We start from the raw sequence: 24,878 nt of genomic DNA, 5'->3' as shown, positions 1-24,878 counted from the left end.
TGGTTGTAATTGTTGAGTGCAGCCGCCTCCTCATGGTTAGTTTGAAGGATGGTACAATAGATTTCATGTGACAGCAGCACTTCGCTTTCCAACAAGGCAAACATGCAGATGTCTGGGCTGAATTTGAGAAGAGATTAAATAAAATGCAAAAAATGATCAATGACACGTATTGAAAACAGAGGGGTTAATACTTAGTTAGTACTAGCTACAGATGAGGCATCTTCTCTTTAAATGGAATAAGCTGTTGCCCTGTATGTGTCTACGTTTAATGACGATCCGCTTGCTAACCAAAGTCCCTTGCGGGTCATCACTGGCAACTCATTAGCACTATGCTAAGCTAATGGATCAGTAAATTGATTTTTATGTGGGCATAAATGCTAATGCGCTACACTGTGACGCTGTTTGACAACGCTGTGTTTAGCAAGCCAGGCTGAGCCTCGGGGGGGTGTTTGTGTCTTATTAGGCCCAGCCAGGGATCTATTGTGGATGTGGGGGACTCAGTGGCAAAACATAAATACAATGAAGGCAGTGCTAAAACACTTGTCCATCCTGCACCTGAAGGTTTTATTGAACAGGGCAAAGACATCCCACAGGTGTAGACGTGTAAACAGACTCAATTACTTTTCAACAGTTACTTGAAAACAGAAAAGCACCCTGTAAGACAGGAGCCAATCGGATGTCAGGTGTTATTTTGTTGCATGATGGTTGTTGCTATGTCGGATTGACACCGACACAAACTGTTAAAATTGAGGAGGCGTGTAGCTCTCATACAGACTCTGTATTTTCAGTTGAAATTCTGCTCCCATACCACAATTTGCTGTGTCTATCCATCCACAATTCTAAAACATATTAGAACAAACAGTACTCTTTTAATGAACATTTACAACACAAATGCTACTTGGTTATTTTTGCATTTTCTCAATTATTTCTCCAGGAATAATCAGTTTGGTGTTTTAGCTGTGGCCATCTGTTTTTCTTGTGTGACCATACATGAAACCAGTGGGTGTATTACAACAAACACCGAAGATAATTTAGGGTTAGGGTTAAGGCTGCTATACTTTCAAAGAGCAACCAATGACATAACAGCTGTTTGTGACGTAACTCCTTACATATACGCTGCACCCAAAAGATAGTGATTGTGACCATGAACTTAGCTTTATAATAATAACCAATGTGATAAATCAAGTGAAAGGTAGGGGCATTTTCTCATAGACTTCTATACTTTGCAAACAGACTTGTTCTTAGACCAAGGAGTCGCCACCTGCTGGATATTAGAGAGAATGCAGGTTTTAGGCACTCCCACATTGGGTTTACTTCTCTAACCAGTAAGTTCACACTTCGTTTGAGGAGTTTTTTTGTAAATAAAAGGAAAAAAGTGCTATAATGCCCCTAAAATCTGTTCATGTATGATGCATCAGACATTCTAAGTGTTTTCAACCTAATGTATGTTTTCTATAAAGTCATAAGGCATTACAAAAATAATGTTTATAAGTTCAGGTATTACCGCTAGTAAATCACCGTATTTGCATCAGAGATAACAATGAGGTCTAAAGAAAATGATGTTTCTTACTGTGTACCTAAAGTGTTTTCATAGCGTGCTATGACAGCTCAGCCCTTTCAGCTCACACCACCTTTGTAGCATTTGTTGATCCTGACTGCAGCCCACATTAAAAACCCAGAGAACAGCAAGACAGACATTCAAAATGAAAGGGGGCAGCAGCCGGGACTCGTTGAGAGAACATCTCTAACCAAGTAGGAGGTGAGTGGGAATACTGGCACAGGACACAGACGTTCTCCAGCCATGATGCAGGCTGAATTTTCACCTTTCTTACATCAAATATTTCTGTTATGTTCTTAAAAAACTGTAGCAAGCATTGATAATGTTACACAAAAGCATAGTTGGCATTTGTTTTTTCCTCTTTTGTTGGTTTCAAGTGAATATCTTTGAAAGTCGATTAATCTAAACCAAAGTAAGAATGTATTTATAATTCAAATGTATTCCGCCAGCTTTGCTCCGAATGAGTAAAGGTTATGCTATCTTCTCTTATGGTTAATTAACTAGTGTTAAAAGTGTTCCCAAACAACACAAACATGATCACCATTTAAATGAAAACATTTAAATGTCATTGCAAATGGAGTAAAGCAAACATTATAATCATTAAATTAATATCACAACACATTTTTATGAAATGGCTATAGACAAAATGAAGGTATAATTGGCCTGTTTGGAAGTGGTTCCTAGTGGCTTCTCCTTCATGTTAAGAGTAGTACAATTGTGTTTATTCCAAGATTATTTTAAGGTGAACCAAGATTTTAGTTTTGAAAAGTACAGCAATGGTACAAGTGGTAGTAAAATCCACGATACATTGTGCAGTTGTAAAATATAATGCAAGACACTGTGTGTGATATACAGTATTACTTCCAGCCTTCTGTGTGTTATTCTTCAATTACTGCACGCCACATTGTGGATTATCTCTTACATGAAGGCATGAGGCAACTATGCAATGTAATATGCTGTTTACATGCATTATGCAGTAGTCTACATTATAATACATCATACACATGGGATTGACAGAAAGTGTTACCCTGTTTCATTTTTACTCTTCACAAGAAAACGTTGTTCGTTTGTCTCGGATACTTTTGCTCTGTCCCTGTTTTGGAAATAATTGGCCTGTGGTATTGTAGTTCAAGCTAAGCTTAAAAGTATAAAATATTTATATAGACGTTTGAGGACCATAAAAGGCATTTTTAGTCATGACACTCCCTCCGAGAGTCAGCAGTGCAGTGCTTGCAGAAGTTAGTTTGCATTTATAACAGCACATATCATCACATCCACTATCATATTGATATTTAACACAAGTAGAGGGCCAGATATTTGTTGTTACTAATCTGCCACTGCCCTGCTGAATGTGACTTCATTAAAGTGTCTCAAATCAAAAAGGGACAATTCATTCACGGTGAGTTCAAACCAGAGAAGCAAACATGAAATCAAAGGTATGGGATCAGGTGGAAATTGCCATTTTCTTACCACACAAACCACTGTTGACCTGAAAAACCCTCTCACATACACACTCACACACTAAATACACACTCTGCAGCTCTCGGGAGCGGACGCTCTCTTTATATCCTCAAATGCATACATTAAGATGGAGATATACATAATGTTTTAGTACAAAGAAAAGGAAAAGAAAAACAGGGTGGCGACATACTGACAAAAACACCAGTAAAATATTATGCAATCTATTGTTATCTTTGTTAGACTAACAGATATATTGTTTTACTTTAGGATGTACATCAATCTTCATATACATTGTAGTATTGCGTTTTATTTTTGAGATATCTTACTGGTGTTCATGTTATTGTGTCCACCTCTTGCAGAAGAATGCCTCTTGTGCTCCTGAGATGAGACCCACAGAACATAAAACACATTAATTGAATCTCTATATATATATTTACACAAATCCTTTCAAGTATATCAAGCATCTGAAACCAGCAAATAGCACGTCCAGCTGGCCAAAACATTTCATATCAAAATATAGTCAATTTAGACAAGGATTCTGAATACATTTAATCACGCATGAATTGATTTTAATTACAGAATTTAATTTGTGTGACATACTGCAGCTCTTTCTCTAGTTTCAATTATATCCCCCCCCCATCATAAATATCTCTATGTACTAAAGAAAAGACACAAAATAAAGTCAAAAACAGGATTCAACCTTGAACATTCAAATGAGATCCAGCATCTGTAAAATCACACATTGTTCTCCGGCCAGATGGTGAGCTCTGGACTGGGCGTGTCCCAAAAATATACAAGAGTATGAATAATGCATTGGATATGACTTATTTAACAGTGTTTCTCTGGATGTGCACGCAGACTCACACATACATATTCACACATTGAGAGATGCAAACATGCACACACGCAGGTTTAGACCATTAAAACGAGCCAGGGGTCCACATCTGCTGAATGCTCCCGGTGGTGTGTGTCCAGGATGTGTGAGGTTCATTGACAAAAACTACTATTCTACTCTATGTTGGCACCACACAAAAAACATAAGTTATACGCTAAGTTGTCCAAAATGTCCACATTTGGCACTCAAGACAGTCAACTCATCTCCGTCGTCTCTTCTGGGACATTCCAATAGACTTTCATGCTTTTTGCACAATGTTCCGTCCTGTGTGTATGCAGTGCAAAGTCTTACCCAGCCAAGTGAGTGAGAGAATCCAGTGGGCAATACAGTCTGGCTCAACCTCATAAAAGTGTCTTTAGCAGCAAGCTGTCATTGACAAATCTTGTCTGGAATATAACACTGGACGGCTTCGTATCGAGATAGTTAAGAAGAAGAAGGGGCCGACTTCTGAAAGACCTTCTGAAAAGTCCAGATCAAGCCACAAAGGTACGAAAAATCTTCAAGGAGGCGTCCCCTGCAGACCTAATGTTGGATATCAAGGGCAACAAAAAGTAAATGTAATGAATGAGTCAATTATTCCACGTCCCGTTGATGAAAGTTCCTCACAGGGATTTTGTTCTATGACGTGTCCAAGGGTTCGCGGTGAAGATTCAAAGCCGATGGTGTACCATGCCTCTCACTGGAGACTTCTCAGAATGCTGAGAAATGTCTGCTAGTTCTTTTATACATATTTGTTTTTACTGAAGGTTAAAACCTGTTGTAAAGTTTGAGAGTCTCATAAGAGAATGGACACAATGTTCTGGTTTAGTGATTGGTCTCAGTACCTTTTGTAGCAGGATGCCGATGACCCTGCAGAACAATGGAGAAAAAAGACAATAATGAGATGGAATAATGTTTTGTAAACCTCTTCCAGACTAGGTTGTTTACACAATTGTACATTTTTTTACATCTGAACAATGACAGGTAATTTTTATGTAAAAGTCACAATAGGTATCTTAGCAAGTCAAACTTAGGTAACACTTTCCGTAGCATAACTCTGCATTGAAAACCACCACATAAGGTAACGTGATTGCTACTGCAACACACAACAAGGTGAAATATGCACAGAGATCTAATGCACTCTAGCCTGTGGGAGACACTTTATCATTTCTTATTAAAAAAAAGACAATGATTCACTGTAATAAAGTCTGTTTGCGAGTTGTTTTGTAGACGTCGATTGCCTAACTGCACCTGTTTTGTTACATTACCGTCAGATCCAGGAAGCGCTTCCTCTTGTTTTTGAAATCAAAAATAAATTCAGTTTAATAAACCATGAAACACTGAAGGAGCCAATTTGAAGCTGTTGAGGATACTATTATCTTTTTTTTACGCTCACGATGCAGGATGAGAAAACACAACATCAACACAGTAATAACCAGCCCAGCACCCCCTCTTTGTATTTTCAATTTTCATCTGCAAAACTCTTTACAGACAGCATGTGTGCTAATTAAGAATTAAATGAGAGCCCAAAATTACCATTTTGTGATTCTCTGCTTGTGCACTGTTGGAGATTATAAAACAAGCAGAACTTTATCTAATAGATGCATAAATTAACGACAAATATTATGAAGAGCTTCACTGAGGGAAGGTTGTACGCCATTAACACTCTTGAAGGTCATTAATTAAGACTTCAGCCACAAAACAGCTTTTTAAATCCAGCGGTGATGAGAGCATAAACAATTTTCTTCTTTGATATTCGTTTTTTGTCTCACCGCTGTTTGTTGGATTGCCAGTTGCAGTTGAAGTGCCAAATAGGGAGCTAGTGTTGCGCCCCTTTCTCTAGGGTCCGAAATACATTTGCATAATGGACAATGGCAATCTGATTGACAAAAAGCCATGACTTAAACAGATGTATAAAACAAGCAATTCCACATATTGCAAGTCTGAAAATGGCTTTATTTGACTTTCATTATCGCAAATGTTATGAATGATTCTGCAAAAGGATTGGTCTATAACTGTATGTGCTACTGGGTTCCTTTCCACATGGAATACATTTCACCTCCAATGAAATCCTGAAGCTAATGACTTAATCTAACCAATCTTTTGATCAAGAAATCCATTTGAATGATAATAGAACTTTGCCATGAATATGTTATATGGACAAATCCATAAATGTTAATCCATAAATGATTCACGGTGACAGTGGACAAATGTGACACCCAGGGCTGCCCATATAAATCATTCAGACACTTAAATATGAGTTGGCAAATCCACACAGAATTGCACAAATTCCCAGGGCTGGCAAATAAATATTTATGACGCCCCCAATTCCCCCTTTCTCCCTATCCTTGGTAATTGTGCGTGATTCATTTTGTTTTCTCGGTGGAAGAGGGAAAATCAATCTCAGAGTATTGGCTAGGAGACATATAGCATGCAGATTCCCAATGCCCGTGGTTTCGCAGAATATAAAAAGCTTAACAGATACTCAGTCAATGTTTTTGGGAGGGGAATTTAGTTTCATCTTTAGATTTCCTTGTTTTTTAGAGAACAGATTGTTTGTGGAAGTTGCCAGAAGAGCGAGCCTGATTCTAGATTACCTGCCGACTTTTAGTATTGATTTCTGCAGACGCACACATCTTAGGAATTTGTTGGAATTGGCATATACAGTTGAAGAGGATTCTTAAAAGGCTCCTTCTTGTGGTTTTTGCTTTTGTGAAGAATGCTCCAGTTCAAATCAGTTTTCCACCTTTGTCCTGAAAGAAGGCCTGGACACTTGAAGTAACCTCTCCCTTTGATGTTAGCACAGTGGGGCTTTTTACTTTCCATCCTTACGCATTTGAAAACACTCAACAACCCCCTTTGATTGACCTTTTTTGACTTTTTCATCATCAAAGTTACGACATCCTGAGAAACATGCCTTCTCCATTTCCTGGATGATCTTTATTTGAGCTCAGCAGTAATGCGATATACATAACATCAACACACACTAATGGCTGACTCATTCCAGGTCAGAGCTACACTGAACATTTATACAACTTGCAATTTAGGCATGGCTTCTGCAGTCTCCCTTAAGAGTCATTATTTCAGGGTTCTATGCGATATTACAATCAAAAATGTCTTCGTGGCTTGTATGTCAAAGTGAGGGTTATACACTTTTTATGCAAATGAAAGTACAGAATGGGAAAAAAGTACGTACTTGCAGTGTTCTCCACATCCTACGACGGCTCCTTGGGCAAAGGCTGCAAGAGAGAAGTACAAGGTCAGCATCGGAGGAACAGAGGGCCAGCCTTCACTAACGTTTGTTCAACTTTGCCTCAGCGTACTGGCCTTGGATGCAGAGCAGCATATGTCTGTTCAAAAGCACAGATGGCCTGTCTTCCAATTATATCTAAGGCGAGACGATGGAAACTGAAGGTTATTTTGTTCCCTACCCAGTTTTTATGACCTCTGAGGACGCCGCTTCTCTCCCCGACCAGAAAATACGAGCGAGTAATGGCCACCTCATCATCCGCGCTAACGACTGAGAGACCTTTTCTTTTCTACCATCAACGCCATCACACGGACAGAACATTTGTATCACATTAGCTGTAGGGCAGGGTGATACACAGTGTTCCACTTTGTTTCTCTGTGAACAATAACTTCTTGCCTCCTACATTCATCTGTAGAACACGTGAAAACGCATTGTTTTCCCCCTGACCGGAGGAAGAGAAACAGCTCCCTTGCCTTCTTAATATTGGTGAATGAGCCACTTTTGTGTAGATAATGACTCGGCTAATCATAATCACGAAGCTAATGGTCTGTTTAGCCAATCAGTGGAGGTAAGGCGAGACGGCTGTCTGGGCTGCACATTGGCATTCCCAGCAGCCCCTGCTCTCTGTGCCAGGCTGTGTGCTGCAGCGAGCTGTACTTGGTATTCTGCGCCCCCCCCCCCCGGCCCGCCGTCCCGCGATCTGTCGCTCTGAAATTCAGTCCTTCTGAAGAGGCGCTGATCCATCTCACCTCTCCGGCAGCATGTCATCTAAATGCTAAGTACTTCCACTGCATCTTTAAATCAAAACAAGAAAAGAAACGAGTGCGGGGGGCCAGCGCTTGGAAGGGATAAAAGCCTATAAGGGCACAATGGAATGTGCAGAGCAAACTCTTAGCTTTTTGATTACATTCATTTTCAAGAGAGAGGAAATGTGGGAGAGGAGAAACTGGACGAGATGGAATGCATATCAGGAACCCAGAGACCTTGTTATCCCTTCAAATGTACATGGGAAAAGAAGTGAAAATAGATATTGATACACCCACCCTGAAGGTTTGTTCAAAGAAAATAGTATGTTGCTTGATTTCTCTCCAAAAACCATCATGATCCACCTGATCTGCTCCCACAATAAGGCCCCCACCCCTCTTCTAGACTCCTGGGCTCAGTTGGTCTCTTTGCTATCGATCGGAGGGATTCTTGAAGTCGGAGCAGAGTGCTGAGGCGGCAGGAGCGGCCAGCACTATTAACTGCTCCTACTAATTAAAAGGGTAACAAGGTGAGTTCGGCCCGAGGGGGGAACCCGGGCGGAGACGGAGCCCACTGTTAGCCTGCCATGCACACCGGTAAACAGTGCCTCTGGTGTTTACAAGACAGGAGACCAAGGACATTGAAGACACATTCATCTCCCGCTGGCACGAGGGATTGGGGAGATCCACAGATAAAGGAGAGAGAGAGAGTGGAGCACACTAATAAGCGCTTGGCTAATTGCTCATGTTGCAGAGAAATTCAAACATTTGGACCTCGTCTGTGAGCTCGGGGTGCCTCGTTTCATCGCCCACTTGTAAACAATGAGCACCGTGCATGAATGATAAAGTTTGCTCAGTTCAAATGAGGTGCGCAGCTTGGATCTTTGAGAGAGTGCCAGCGGAGATTGGCAACAAATATTAAGGGATTCAATTAACTTCCTACCTTATCATCAACACAGCATATTTTAGGATCAAATTATTTTTTAAGATACAGTATGCCTCAAATTACACAAATAAAAACCTCAGCCAAGGTAGCATTACACACGTCTGTGGGGCCGGGAGGGACAGCCACAGAGAGTACAGCATGTTTGCTCGTTGCTCAGGGGGAAACAAAGGAGAGATATTTAGTGGTACTTTAAAATGCAAAACCCTCACCAGCAGCCCACCCAGCCGTTATAGAGACAGGCATAGTTCCAGGACTGCAGTAACAAAAAATCTCTCCCCCAGGTCTCTCCTAACAAGTGGGCTCCTGCGCGGGCTTTTGTTAGCTTCATCAACGTGAGGCTCATCGAGGTCCCGGTCATTACCAGCCACTGTTGTTATTAGGCTAACAAGCACAGCTCCGGCCTGCTGAAGACCCCGAGGAGGGGGGGGGGTGCATCATGCCCCGAGCATGTTTTACAAGCACAACTAGCTCAGAGGAACAAAAACAACTTTAGTTACAAATCATAGGGTCGTATCTGCTGCTTTTTAAGGAGCCCGCTAGAGGAATAAAACAGTGTTCAAAATGATGATGCTTTAGTGAAGTAAAAGAATATATAGCTATGAAAACACCCACAGCACAACAAGCTGGAACACTGAATCGTGACCCAGGGGATAAGCATCCATGACCTGTGTGAAACTAAATATTTATAATTTATGTGTTTATAAAAAGAGCCAATGACCTTACCTTTATAGCTCAAGTTAAATGAATGACTGATTTCAACCTTAATCATGATCTCTTTTCTAACAATAACAAGGGATTAGATTGCTGCCTAAAAAGGCTAGAGGTGATAGCTGTGTGAAACGGTATACATTGGTAATATATCGGGATGTATGTAGTGCAGCTTCAAATATAAGACATGTATCATTTTTGTTCTGTTTAGGATGTTTTTGTTCCAGACTAACATTAGTTTGCAATCATGTCTGTGCGGTTTGAATATCAAAAAGCAGGCTCTTAAAAAACTACATTTGTCTGCAAATGTTATTGTTGCTGCTGCATGATGATGCATGTTAAGTGCAGACTAAATCCAAAAAGCATAATTGAGCTTCCCTAAAAAACAACTTAACTTTGACAATAACAAATCTATGACAACTTGATGTTCATTGAACAACATAAATCAAACAAGTGGCAAAAATCTGCTTCTTGATTTTTGTACCAACAGAAAAGAATGGAAAATATAATATGCATAAAATGCAGAGAAACGTACGGAGCCCCTAAAGGGACATGGGAAAAAAAAGAAAAAAAAACAGAGAGAGAAAAAAAAAGTCAGGATAACGGGTTAGTATCTCGTGCGCACGAGAAGGTATCTTGTGAGAAAAAAAAAGAAGATAAAAAAAAAATAAAAGTCGGGATAACGGTTTAAGAGACATAAAAAAAAATATGAGAAAAAAAATTAAGTCAGGAAAACGTTTTACTGACTTTATTTTTTTCTCTCTTTAATTTTTTGTTTCCATGACCCTTTAGGGGCTCCGTAGAAACGCTACCAATCAAATGTGAAAAAAACAGTGGGATAGTTTGTAAAATGGTTAGCTGTAATTGTGTAAATGATTTGTGGCTAAAATCATACACAATCCCTGCTATTGTCATTTTAAATTAAACTGTTATCAGCAAAATGTCAATACATATGCAAAATGCAATGCTCATTATGCAGAGTATATTATTATATGTATTATATTATAAGCATACAATTATATTTAGCTTTATATCGCTGGATATATACTGTATGTTTTTAGGGTGACAGCGGCATCATAAATGGGACAAAAAGGCAGGTTGTGGCTGGCTGGATTGAAGGTAGCAGCACTAAACAATGGAAAGGGACGATGTTGAGCATGTTCGAATGTGTCCAATCCATTGACAGGCTTCCTGCATTATACAGGGTACAAGAAACGTGGCCTATGGCTCTGACGATTTCACACCAGGCGAAGCTCTGGAGACGAGCATTGTGCGGGGTAAAACTCACATGGCAGTTCAAAGCCTGCCGATGACAGAACTTCAAAAAAGGGAGCGGGGGAAAGTGACAGCAGAAGGTACCGCGTTCACTGGGTCTCAGACACAGAGGGAAAAAAGGTGCAGGAAGGCAAGCTGAAGAAAAAAGTATTTTAATAGATGATGCAGGAAACAAAAACAATGTGTTGCTTCTTTTATGTGCCGTGAATGAGCCCCAGAGGAAGACACTGTAAATGTAATCACTAGGCTCCATGCATGTAACACCTACTGTATGATAACACCAATGAAAACAGGGGAAGCTGGATTCTCCCTCTTTCCCAACATCTCTATCTTTCAATACATTTTCCGCATCAGTCCACAAGCTATCACCCCAAGACGGATGATCGCGCGGCAGCATCTGACAAACACATGAGCCGAAACCAAATGAGTGCATCCCTCTTTTTTCTGCTTGATAAATAGAAGACCTGTAAATGAAACCGAGTACATTTGCTTATCAGGCGTAACCTCTGTGTCATTCCGGGGTTTGCGTTTGGTTCGAACGTCAGTCATTTAATAAATGTACATCCAAAGGCGAAGCTACAATATGTTATCCCTGCGGAGCCGGAGAGAGGCTGTCACATGCGATATGACAGGAGCACCGTCAGTGAGTGAAAGCCTGGAGGTGAGCCAGTTCAACATAAACGCTGGACTTGTGCTCTTTTGTCTGATGTATGTATCAGACAAAATGGTGGTGCATTCAAGTCATTAAATTAAGAACGAGCAAAAAATTGAATTCTCAGTTAATTGCAGATTTGCATCTCTCTTCTTGGCTTGAATTTATTTTAACCCAACATTGATGAAATAGTAATTATAATGTAAGAATTGTACTTGCTGGTGCGCAGAATTAAATATTTTCATGAATTAAAGAGTCTGAAAGCCAGCAGAGCATTGAAGGACACTGTGCACAGCGAGCATATCTAATATTTGAAATTGCTCTGGCTTATTTTTTTCCAAATTCATGTTGGAGATGCAAACATTTCTCTGATTTTCAGCTCTAATTTCCTTGCTTATATTTTCCTGCTGTGTTTAAAACAAAACCATTGTAACACTTCCTTGAACTAACTGCCCATTTTTACCGTTTGAACCTTTCCATTCAAGAAATCCTATACTTTAGGTGGTTGGTATTATTTTGTTCTCGTCTTAATGAATGCTGCTGATCACATTGTCAAATGAGAAGGATTCCACTATCATGGACCCCCTTCATCTAAAGATGGCATCCCAGTGAGCATATACATGTAAAGAGGTTCAGAAGCCAGCTCTTCAGATACAAGAGCTGTAAGAACAAAAAGCAATTTACATAACCTAACAACATACATTGTACTCGTAAAAGATAAGAGCAAAATCACATACAGGCTAATGCAAATGTCAATTAGGCTGAAAGCCAGAAGGACACTGAGGGACCTCTAATATTGTCATTATATATTGTTAGCGGGATGAGCTGGTTGGATAATGTAGCTTTGGTGGAATTCTGTAAAATAATTAAATCAGATGAACCTGCTTGTACGTCTGCAGGATTATTTTTATCCACGATGGTAACAGGTTGTTTTGATTCAGATATAAATATTTTGGAAAATTAAAAGCTATTTTCTACATTACACCCAAATTACACTGTTATTATACCAATATTACACATTATTACACCCCTATTTCATAACCTTGTTACACCATTAATTCAACCATATTACACCCATATTATATCCATGTTACAACGTTGTAACACACATAAGAGACTGTTATTAGACACATGTTAAACCAATGTAACACAAATATTACATCGTTATTACACTGTTATTGTATCCCTCAGGATACAGAAACCATTTAATGGTTAAGAGCTGTGGAGATGTGGCGATATAGGAAATGGGACACCCCCCATAAGCTATACGAAGCTTGAAAATAGGCACCGAGACACAAGACAGAAAGTATTTCAAATATACTAACACATCATCAAATAACATTGACAAAATACCCTGAAAACTAAACATAACTAGCCTTATAGTTAATGATCAAAACATGTATTTTGTACAAAAGTATGTGTGAAATGCTATTTACTGTCACAAAGGGGCCAAATATATTAGGGGGCCGTGCTGGCGCCAGTTATTTAATGAGAGGGGCACATTTAATGCGGAACGTTATCTTTGCCTCAATTTACAGCACAATCTTTGCTGCAACACAATCACAAATGGTATTATCATAGACTCTTCTTTTGGAGGGGGGCCACAGGGAGCTCAATGTTAAAGGGGGTCTGGCCCAGGTTAGCCCCCTCCAAGAACCACCCATGCAGTGGATTCATATAACATCTGAGCATTCTTTTACAGAGACAGAGCAGCTAAGTTAATATTTCAGCATAGCAAAGGTTCTCTGTTCCTGGTTCACTTATATTGTATTTGGTCTAAACTGCTTGTGTTGCATCAGCAGCATACTGTGTGAGCAATATGTATGAGAATTGCGATAGTTCTCGCATCATATTTAGCAGCATATTGAAAAAGCTATATATGCTTCTGTTTGGCAGATACAGTGCAGATACATCATTTACACTAATGATTTCAAGCCAACCAGAAACCGTCTTCTGCGCTGTCCAACTGATCTATTGTTTTCAAGGACACGCACGCACGCACGCACGCACGCACGCACGCACGCACGCACGCACGCACGCACGCACGCACGCACGCACGCACACACAAACACACACACACACAGCCGACAGAACCTGCGAGTGTGTAGCCTTTGAGGAGCGAGCTCATTAGAAGTCTGTCTCTGGTCAGATGGGTTGCCAGCACGGCAGTGACCATGGCGACACATGACTTGGCTGGTCTGCTTGTTTGTCGTAGACATTGAAGCCTTTATAATGGAGGTGCTAGCGAGAGTTACATAACCACACTGTGGAGCTTTCTCACCTCTTATGAAAGAGGTGAGAAACATTTCATAACTCCTTCATAATGGGACAGGAACATTTGTGTTGTCCTAAATCAACATTTTCTGTTTGTTTGGCCCATCTGCTTCAAAATGTCTTTCTTTTTTAAACTTTTATATTGTATTCATTGTCTTAACATGTACTTTGCTCCAAACACAAAACTCATGTCGAATAGTACTCCCTTAATCAGATTTGCTTTTTGCTTGCTTCACATTTTCTTTCTACTTTTTTCTACGTCTCAGAAAAGGTACTGCTTTAACATCTTATTTTTTTGTACAAATCAAGATTTGTTGTCATATGCCATCCTTTCAAATGGCCTACACACACCGCTAGCTCTTCACCCTGGCTGATGCTTGAACAAAGAGCACATAGCTGGAGGAGGGCCACCAGAGCAAAAAAAATAATAAATTATGCAAGTCTTTCTGACCTACTGTATATGTGTGTATACTTCTGTATCTGTGTTTTTTATTTCACAACTCTGCTCAAAAACTGTTCTGTTTCTTTCTCTCCAGGCCACACACTAGCTGAGCATTTGTTGTGTGGGAGTAGGAAGATTTATTTCCTGGCTGCAACTGTGTAGTGTTGTCTGAAGGATGGCGCGCATATGAAACCACAGTCTGAATATAATCAAATCAAGTGCTTATACTTTTGAAAATCAGCTCTCTCTAGATTGTGAAGTAACATTTGAAACCCAGAACATAATATTTGGTCGAAAACTCTGTTCTCTTCGCACTGTTAAAGCATTTCTATACACAATTTAAATTTGAGCCCACTACTTGATTAACAAAGGCTGATAATAGAGCTCAGAAGTGCTCTCAACAGAGCTCTCACCAAGCAGGGAGCAAGTGATGCAATCCAGCAGGCCTCTTGCTCGACTAAACTGCCCTGAATTCAGTCTGTCTGTCTTGTCAATTTTCCACCTGACGGCCATTTCCCACACACACACACACACACACACACACACACACACACACACACACACACACACACACACACACACACACACACACACACACACACACACACACACACACACACACACACACACACACACACACACACACACACACACACACACACACACACACACACACACACACACACACACACACACACACACACACACACACACACACACACACACACACACACACACACACACACACTCTTGTGTAACCTAAAAATTCACATTCACACCCCCTCCTGTCAAGTGTATGAAACCAACCTCATAACACCCCGCCCCTCCCGAATTGAGCTTTCCACCTCGGAGAATATCATATGTAGACCTTTCAGCGGCTCACTAGTGAAGACAAATTGCCCGCTTGTTTGGGGGGGGGCCTCTAGAGAGTGATTCATATTAATGGCTAGCTGGCATCCGAGAGCGGGTTGCATATGCAAACTCCATTAGCAGGTTAGGCTGGAGTGTGTGACCTGGCAGTGCCACCGTGAGCTGCACACACAGATGAGGGGGTTGGGGGGGGGCTTGTTGAGGAAGAGTTGCAGGTGGAAAAGGACTACAGTGGGATTATTTGTTTGGTGGAGTGAGATGAGGTAAATCTACTGGTTGGTGTTTCTATTAAGACATTTGTTATAATATTCTGCAAGCAAGCCACTACAGGCAAACACATCAATGTTTTGAATGCACTGGTCATTTTAGAGAGTTTAGGCTATTCCGCATTCATAACTTTGCACGACGAAACATTTTGAAAGCTGGAAATATATACCTGGGATGTCTATATGATAATGTAAAAGTTTGATTGAGGTAGCTTGAACCTCTATAAACAATATATGAACAAAAAGCAGGTGTATCCATACTGTAGGCGTTTTTATATATGAACGGTCTTCCTCCTCCTCCATGTAAAAAAACAAGCTTATAGCTTGACTCACGTTCAGAGTTCTCTTCATCATTAGGTACTCAAATATTAGTTATATCTTCAAAAATGTTAGTGAGTGTTTTTTTCAATTGACATTAATCAATAGAATATCTTATATTCACCCAAAGTTAGCTTAAGATCTCTCATTTGCATATTTAAACATACCTTCTTCAGAAAGCTTGTAAAAAAAAAAAATCAACTTCATTTATCATTCACAGCCTCAGTTTTACCATTTAACGCAATCCACCATATGTCAAACAACAGATTTTATTATTACATATCTTGGATTTCACATAGTTTGATAGCCAGTGCTTTCAAGGCAATCAAACACTATTTTGTTAAAGTTCCAGTTGCACAGTTAGCCATATATTATAATTGGGATTTCTTAACAGAGCCTCCTGACCCATTGACTCTTTAGTTCCTCGTTCATATTCATGTTTTTTTTAAATCATGCAGCTTGTGAAAGTTATACATATTTCTCACTTCCAGTGGGTGAAGTAGTGGGCAGTTAAAGGTTAAAAGTAAGTCAGCAGCGAAAACTAATCATTAAGTGTGAGGCCAATTTTGCAACAATTGTTGGACGATCTCTACGACTTACTAATTTTACTTACCATTCTCACAGCAAGTTGGCCGCAAAAAATAAAGTCTGTGATGATTGAAAAAAGGTCATGGGGCTGTTTAAATCAGAGGGGTTCATCCCATTGCTGGCATGACTGTGCTTCATCAAAATCATGGAAATCTGCCTATTTGATTTTTAGATTCCTGGTGTGCAAAGTTTGTGTTTATGGCCTGAGGGTGGCTCATGCTGTCTCTGAAATGCAAAGAGTTTCTCGTCTGAGGAGAAAAAACTGCACTTGGTAAATCTCATGGCAGCCTGTCTTTTACATTTTTATATTTCCTATTAACATTTTAGACTAGGTCACGAGAGGGGGTCAAGGACAAAACTGAATCACCCTTAAAAAGGAGTGTGAATATTTAAAGAAAATGTAATGGAAACTAGTTGTTTTCAAGATATATGAGTCGGCATTAAAAATCACCTATTTGGCTTTTTTGGGGTTTTCCCTTTCCTGTAGTGTGTTATATAGGTTTGTGTGCATGTAAATGGTCTGCAAAGGCTAAAATCCCAAGTTTCCCTCCGGAGGGAGTTTCTCTCCCACACACTCCCCCCACCTGAAACACCACCATTGGACTCTTTGTTTTCCGTAACATAGTGACATCACACTGTAACACTCACACTTCTATTGGCTAGCGTTCGAACACAACTTAAGAGAAAGGCTACAAGGCGGGACAGATCTAAGCGGTTGACCAATTACAACGGCCGGCCAGCTAACCAATCAGAGCAGACTGGGCTCTGGTTTCTGTCTGAAACCAGAGCCCAATTAAAATTAAAGCATTTAAACATGTCACAGTAGAGAAACAAAATACAAATGTGAATCTGAAAATGAGCATAATATGCCCTCTTGGAGTCCAGCAGCACAAACACAGCCTACACTGGAATAGGGATGGGCAACTTGGATGGTGGTGGGGGCCACATAATGTATGTACTGGCCACCAGGGGGCCGCAGATTCACTTGGAAAACACACACACACACAAATTCCATGTATTGTATGTAATTATTAACAAATATACTAAGTCTGACATCTTCATTGACATTTTACAATCTTTCAGGGAGCATCCTCTAATAAGCTCACTAAACAAATATCAGTTCACAGAGATGTTATTTAACTTTTACAAGTGGCATGTTTGTATTGAACAGGTTATTTAACAGTGGAATAAAACTATTTTAAATGATTGGAAAGCACGGAAAATGTGTGTGCATTAAGATTAACCATTAAGATGACATAAACATGAAGTCATGAACACTAACCCAGACATTAGTTGTCTAACTTGAACCTAAGACACTTGTAGCCTCTGCTGACGCACAATAAGGGAATGTCAACACAGGCACCTGTCAACCCGCACTCTGCTGTTCCTCAGCGCCGCTCCCCCTCCCTCCCGCTGAAATTATGAATGAAAAGTGTATAATAAACAAAGTCTTGGTTTTTAGAATATTAAACGTGTTTCGCCAAATTCAGATGATAAATACAACCTTTAAGCTTGTAAAGGCATAATTACAAGAGGTAACTTAACGTCACAGCAGGCATAACAACAGCCGGTGTTTCTTGTGAGTGTTTCCCTGGGAAACAAACACAATACACACAAACGCGTCACAGATTATTTCGCGGTATTTGGCTGCCGAACGAAATCATGTACGCAGCTCGCGACGTAACTAGGAGTCTAGTGGACGGTATCAGTACTACAAGTAAAAAATAAATGTGGGCCCCCATTTGCCCATCCCTGCACTGGAAGATACATACAGTATAAAACCATGGCTGCTACATTAGGAAATGCTGTTTAAGAATGTACAAGCACATCTTTTCATCTCTCTTCTTACACTAAATAGTATGTTCAGATGTTTTCAAAGTCTGAACTTCTTTTAACTTGATGTCTACTGTTTCATTTTTTCCAGCTGAACTTTCAAAAATATATACTTTTTAATTGATTTTATACATCTGAATTAGCTTGGGAAAGACAAGGTGTTAACATGAGTAGGCGACATCCTTTTTTTCATTTGATCAACGTCTCATTGTCAGGTTGGAGCTTTAGGTTGTGAGCATTAATTAAGCTGCCAGTCAACAACTGATTTTAATTAGGATATGTGTATGTTTAGTTACATTACAATTATTGAAAGTTAAACCACAACATTATAATTTGTTCATTAGTAACTCACCTCATGAAACCTTGAATTATAGTAAAAAGCATTCTTGCCTGCCTCCACAGTTAAGGAAGATAAAAACATAGAACAGTCTTGATGAATTTAAGTAAGCAGGGGCCAGAATATCAACAGCACAAGAATGATCATTTTGTGGGTAAGAATTCGTTTCAATAGATGTTATAAGCAGGGGTGCACATAACTGCGCGGCAACAATCTGAAATGCGTACCGTCACTTGTGTCACAAAGCGCATTTGCGTACCGACGTACTTGTGAATAATAAGCCATAATTTAGTACTGGATCTATATTTGATAATAAGCTATTGCATCCTATCTTTAATTGATATTAGCAGTATAATATGTTATATTAGATGCATGGTCTGCTACTATCAGGTGCATTTTGTCCGTTTATTTCAGCGTCAAACTCAACCTACGTCAATCCTACTCGCAGCTGCATGAATAATGAGTGCAGCCACTATCAGCTTTCACAGGCGCACATTGTCACACAGAGTGCTCCTATATAATATGATTATGAACATGTGAAGGAAAATTCTCTCACAATTAAAACTCCCTCTGTATGCTCAGACGCTTGCACAGAGGTTGGCCAGTGTCTGAGATTCAGCCCGGCCCTCTATCCCGATCCCTCTCTTCTCGCCACGCTGAAGCCTGATCAATACATTTTATAGATTTCTCATTTTCATTTATCTTCCACAATGTGCTTTCCTCCCATTTCAGGTTTTACAACAAAATACCTTTGGATCCCTGCTCTCTTCTGCTGCCAAATCCTCCCTATCCCTCCCTATCCCTCCTTCTCCAGCATCACTTCTGCATTAAAACTCTCCCCTGCAACAGCTAATTAAGAATATGCATCGGAACACGTAATCTGCATTTGTTTTGTTAATGTATGTACAAAGGCAAAACACCAACCTAAGCGTGCTGTCAGGGAAGATTAAAGCACAATGGGGAATGCGTGCATGAAATGTGACGCAGCTGCCCAGGGCTGCTGGACGGAGGAGAGCAGGGGAGCGGGATGAGAGAGATCAGCAAGTGAGGAGGATAAAAGAAAGAGAGAGAAAACCAAGAGATCCAGTCACTGCTTGACCTTTGGACTTGTGTACCTGACGATGAGGACAGCAGTGTCTCCTGCTCGCTCCGTCCTGTCATCTCTTGCTGACATCAACATGCTGTATTGTGCTGTTTCACTCGCCCTGTCTCTGCAAATTACATCCCTCAATGGACAAGAGTTTAGACCGGTATCGAAAAAGGCTGGCGACAGCTGAACGGAAACATACTGTATACATACAAATACTAGTGAAGCCAGTTAAAGGAGCAATGAGTAGTGCCCAGCCACCTGCTCCAAAGAAATAGAGGACAGCTGTACTACTGGGTCCATACAATCTAAATGTTCCATAAAAAGTTAATAAAATATGCTAGATACTAACAATAGGGCAAGAATACGAAATCATTTGACAGAACTGGTTTTTATATCACTGCTATCTTATCGATGAATTGTGTCTCCGGCCTATAGTGAACATTAGCAAGCAGGTAGTCTGTTGGACTGAATCCAAAGTGGAGTAAATGACATGCAACTTCTTCTGGTCCATCGTGTGGCTAGGTGTCGGAATTTAGTCCAAAAATCTGACGATATGTGTCAAGCTGTGCACAGAATAAGGATACAGTATATTATTGACAACCTGTCAGGGAAGCTGCTGCTCACTATTTCCTCTTGAGGAAAACGTGGCATTTCAAGACAGGGTGGATCGGGGCTAGCTAGTTAGCATGCTCATTACAGTAGCTCCCCTATGAAACAACAATGAGACATCGTTTATTACTGTCTAAAAGTACAATTCGCAATGTGTAAAATCGTACACATTGCACTTTTAAGGGATAAGGCCAGTAGAACTGTAAAGATAGTATATTTATGTTTAGCGGACATTGCAAACGTATGTCAGATAATTGAAGGATGATGGTCACCTAGTGAGAAAACTAGCCTGCAGAGAACATAATGTTTCATGATGTTACATTCAGACCTATTTTTTCTCACATGGGTTTCGAACACTCATAATGATTCTTTCTTTATAATGGCACAAAAGACAAACAGATCATGTTAATCTTCACTTCACTGGCTTTGTGCTCATTGTGAATGGTGTAAGAGTTAATCACAGAGCGAAGCCTCAGTCAGCACTGCAGCATTGGCAGCTCTGAGGCAATGAGTGCATGTTGCATTGTGAGAGGAGAGGAGCCCACAGAGGACCAGATGACACCATATTGAAGGCTTTAAATATGTAACATGTTTTGTATTCATTTAAATCTCTCACAAAGTCAGGGAGAGGTCATGGGCTATTTTTGTTCTCAGCACGACACTGATACCTCGAACGTCTAATCTCTTGTTTGAGCAAATTATTGAATCATCATTCATTCATATTTCAAACAACAATTTGTCAGTGTTAGCATTAAAGTACGTTTCAAGTAAAACATCTGATAATTGCCCACCCACCTTAGTTTTGTTGGGTGAATAAACATGGAATCAAAGGGGACAAGCGGCTGAACTTCTTCCTTTTGGTTAAACTGCTCAAGCATGTTGCCTAGCTACTGCTTGCTACTTGTGCCAAGAAGCTACTGTTTTGGGTTTATTTGTCTACAGAATCAAAGGTCAGATATACACATCATTTTTCACTTTTGTTAGAAGTGCTAGATAAGACATTTGGCCTTTGCAGAGGTCTGCATTCTCTGAATACCCTTCAAGTTGTTTACATGATCCATATTAGCAATAGCTAGGGATCAAGCTGTATTTGATGTGACTTGGCTCAAAGAGGTTCTGCAAGGAAAGCTTTCAAATTATTTATTTTTTGTTTGGGATGAGATACTTCAATTCGCCTTCGCCAATAAAGTTATGTTTGCTGTTTGGTTTGTTGATTTGTATGTTTGTCAGGATAACGGAACAAATAACTACCCGTATTTCTTGATACTTGGTGGAAGGGTTAAACATGAGCCAATAATAAACCCATCAAATGTTGTAAAAATCAAAATCAAAAGCCAAGGTACCCAAATTACTTTTCAATAATGTGAAGGGCATTTGCGGAGGTCCATTAGTGTTAGGGGACCTTTTAATTCCTAGAAAGAGGCAGTTATTTTGGCCTAGTATTCAGGGTTACTTGGTAAAATATATTTCATGATAAAGAAGCTAAAAACGAAGTAGAAGTTTGGAAACCAGAATGGTTTGGTATGGATTTTGTCAACGATATATTGGTAGCGCAGAGCTCCTTAGCAGCTTTTCTGCAGAGCAAAAACAGTATGGTTGGTTAAACCTATTAAAGCGTATTTTCAGAACACTTTGTAGTACTGAGGAAGTTATACCCAGAAGTTTGGTTGCCCTTAGTTTGACCCGATGGGATGTCGCACGGTTAATTTGTGGATGTAATTAGTAGTATTGTAGTAGTGAACCTTTAGGGAGACATTTGTACACTTTGAGATCCAGTATTGAGGCGGTCCTTAAAACCTTCTGCCTCTAGCCTTTGCTTCACACTCACTCAGCTTACGGGGGGGGGGGGGGGTGGGGGGGTTACCCGTGCTGAACCACCGACGTGATGCTGTTAAGTGCATATGGCCTATATTAATGTCATGTCTTGTACATTACCGTGACAGTCTTGATGCGCCCGCTGCCTCTGGTGCAGGTCCAGCCGGAGCGATTGAACAGGAGGCTGCAGACCTCCCCCTCCAGGCAGGGGGCCATCTCACACCACTGACGGCTCCGCACGATCCGCGCTGAGAGGGCGAGAGACAAGAGGGCAAATTAGACCGACAGATTCACAGATCCAGAGAGAGACTTCCAAATGTCAACATTTTCTTGCACATACAACAAAACTGTCCATTTTATGCTCACCAGACAGAAAAGCATCTTCATATGTTGGGATCTACAAGCCTGTAGACTTTTAATTAGGCTCTTGTTTAACCACTGTGTCGGAATTGCCTGTAGTTGTAACCTTTACAGACCAGCTGGCGGTCCATAAATTACTCTCTCATAATGCTAGTTTCACTGCAGCTGCACAGAAAGATCGTGTTTTTTTGTTGTTGACATTTTACTTCCATTTTCAGTTCAGGTGATTCTATGTAAAAGGTTTTAGGTTAAAAGTAAGATGAACCATTTTACAAGATAACGCTTGATTTCATTTCATTAAGCAGCAAAGAACATTTGCTCCACTCGATGGACGATGTACCAAATAGTTTACCTGCATGGTTTTCGAGTAGTTGGATGCTGCCTTTCACCATCAAGGCCACTTATATTGTGCAGTAAGTCAAAAGAATCCTGAGCATCGCTCCTCTTGAAGCTTGTAAGGTCAATAGAGTTACATAGCAGGAATAGCAAAGGTGCAGGTTCATTGTTGGTTAGCAACAACGGCTGTAAAAGCCAGAGACACCTTATAAGGAATGGGTTTTAAAAGTGTTTTTCTTTTCAGTTTTTCTGTTATTGTTATTGCAATGAATTCGTACAGACGATTGCATGAAATGTTCATTTGTTTGCTAATGATCATGTATTTCTATTTCCAATGTTATATGAATGATACATTTACAAAAGTATTGGATTCAATAAAAACATTTATTATATAGATATACGTTACGTACTTTTTAAGAAGAGTAAATGTCAGGGTCAGTAAGGAGAAGAGGAAATGAGAAAATACCAAGAAATGGGGAATCAAAACTCCTTCATTGGATGCAAAATGGAGATGCTAAAGTTAACGCACCATTAATGGCGATATAGTGACTGAATTCCTTAAGAAGAGATTACACATGGCTCATAGCTGTTACGAGTATCAATAATAAAAGTCTGTACTAAAGTTAAGTTTCATTGTCCTTCCGAAAAACCCCGACACACAACAGCAGCCCGAAATACAATAAACTACACCCATGTGACAATTGCCGAAAATGTTCAATTACCAATGTTTGAATTTTAAGATTTAGATATGAACATGTACAGAGCCCGGCAGGTGTCAACATCTCCGCCAAAATAAAATGAGTTTTTTAATGAGTATTCCTAATAATTTGTTGCTGTCAAATAAAATAAAATAACAGTCTTTAATCCTGTATTCTCTTCATTCTAGTGTACAAATTATTATGGCATGATTCATTTATAGTTCTATATGTAGATTAGAAAGGTGGATCACAGATTTGAAACGCAATACAAAGCCAACAATCTTCAGATTACTAAAACTTGTGTCTGCTGGAGGAATCCGGGTGGCAGAGTGAACGCCAGAGCTGCTCTCATTCTCCCTCTGCAGAGTCTGCAGTCTGTCTGCATGACATTGAATTAGCATTCGCCTGTAGTCGATGCTGATAAGCTCTGATTGTTCTTTACACAGTGTGCTAAAGCAACACTGAAAGGTTATCAGCTCTCTGCGGACCTGGCCCGGGCCGCTGCTCCTGCCTCCCCGTGATTCCCCCAGGGGCAGCACATTGTGGAACCACGCAACACGGTCGGAAAATTGAAAGAGAGGAACTACAATTTGTTGAAAGTCCACAGGAGAGCTGAGAGGGAGAAGTAGGGAGGTGTAGAAAGGGAGGTATATGACATTATTGCTGAGAGGTATTTCTGGTCCAAGCCTTGTTAACAGTCTGAAATTGGTCTTCAGAGTGTCATACCCCGACTGCTGCTCTGCAATAAAGATCTGTCTTCTTCTGGTATTTATCAAGACACCTTTATACGCAACATATACACAATTACCGCTCTGTGGACATAAAGCCATTCTCTCAGCAAATAATAGATATTGTTGACACATCGCAACAGGAGCAGTGTTTTTTTCCCCCTCACAGTGTAGTGAGGCAGCAGGAGACAACACAGTGGAATAAACACTCCAGGAATCTGTCATGTTACTGAACAAAGAAAGCTTAAGAAAATACCCAATCTGAGACAGAATGGTATTTTTGACTTCACCCTGAGCAGAGGTTCCTCTGTGAGCTAGAGCAAATCTAAAGTGACCTTCCTCTCAACACGGCACATGGCATGGTGAATATTCACTTTCACAGCCATCCCTCAGGCGCGACAAAGCGTAGATTTATCAGTCAGTCGCAGATGTAGTTTTGAGTACATTACAGGCCCAGCAAAACTCAATTTTCAGGGCACGGAATAAAAGCTGAGCTGGCAGAGCGGCAGGAGTGCTGACTAACCGCGGAGTGCATCAGACCCAGCCAGCCGAAAGTCGCGGAGCTTGGCTAAAATAAATGCATTTTTCAGCTGCTGCCATGGCATCCAGGCACTCGATCGCTTGCCCTTGTTACTTCTTCAATGCCATCCATGACAGTGTGACTTGATCTATGATGACTTGATGCATTTCCTGGTAAGCCATGCGGCTGTCTCACAGAGTTGGTCGGGATTAGAGCATCGCCATGATAACTTCATCAACAAGGACATTGTGAATAACACGAGCAGCTACAAAACCATGCATTTTGGCTATGAGCTTGTCTCCATCCGTCAAACCTGTCCTGTCTAAA

The 24,878-nt window shown here is 40.3% G+C and overlaps 1 protein-coding gene across 2 annotated transcripts in view; it reads right to left on the bottom strand.

Moving 5' to 3' along the window:
• Positions 1–3,091: 3,091 nt before the first annotated feature.
• Positions 3,092–24,878, bottom strand: part of tafa5l (TAFA chemokine like family member 5, like) — a 48,201-nt gene continuing 26,414 nt past the window's right edge. The window contains exons 3-6 of one of the 2 annotated variants that reach the window (XM_034144676.1): positions 22,030–22,157; positions 7,090–7,132; positions 4,739–4,763; positions 3,092–4,436 (exon numbers count right to left, since the gene is read on the bottom strand). In XM_034144676.1, coding sequence (XP_034000567.1) covers positions 7,109–7,132; positions 22,030–22,157 — 152 coding nt within the window. In that variant the 3' untranslated portion in view covers positions 3,092–4,436; positions 4,739–4,763; positions 7,090–7,108. Of the gene's footprint in view, positions 4,764–7,089; positions 7,133–22,029; positions 22,158–24,878 lie in introns of both variants that reach the window. The other variant, XM_034144675.1, reaches the window with a different exon arrangement.

The sequence above is a fragment of the Trematomus bernacchii genome, unplaced genomic scaffold (assembly GCF_902827165.1).
Source record: "Trematomus bernacchii unplaced genomic scaffold, fTreBer1.1, whole genome shotgun sequence".
Classification (NCBI taxonomy): domain Eukaryota; kingdom Metazoa; phylum Chordata; class Actinopteri; order Perciformes; family Nototheniidae; genus Trematomus; species Trematomus bernacchii.
This window is presented reverse-complemented; position numbering and strand designations above follow the sequence as displayed.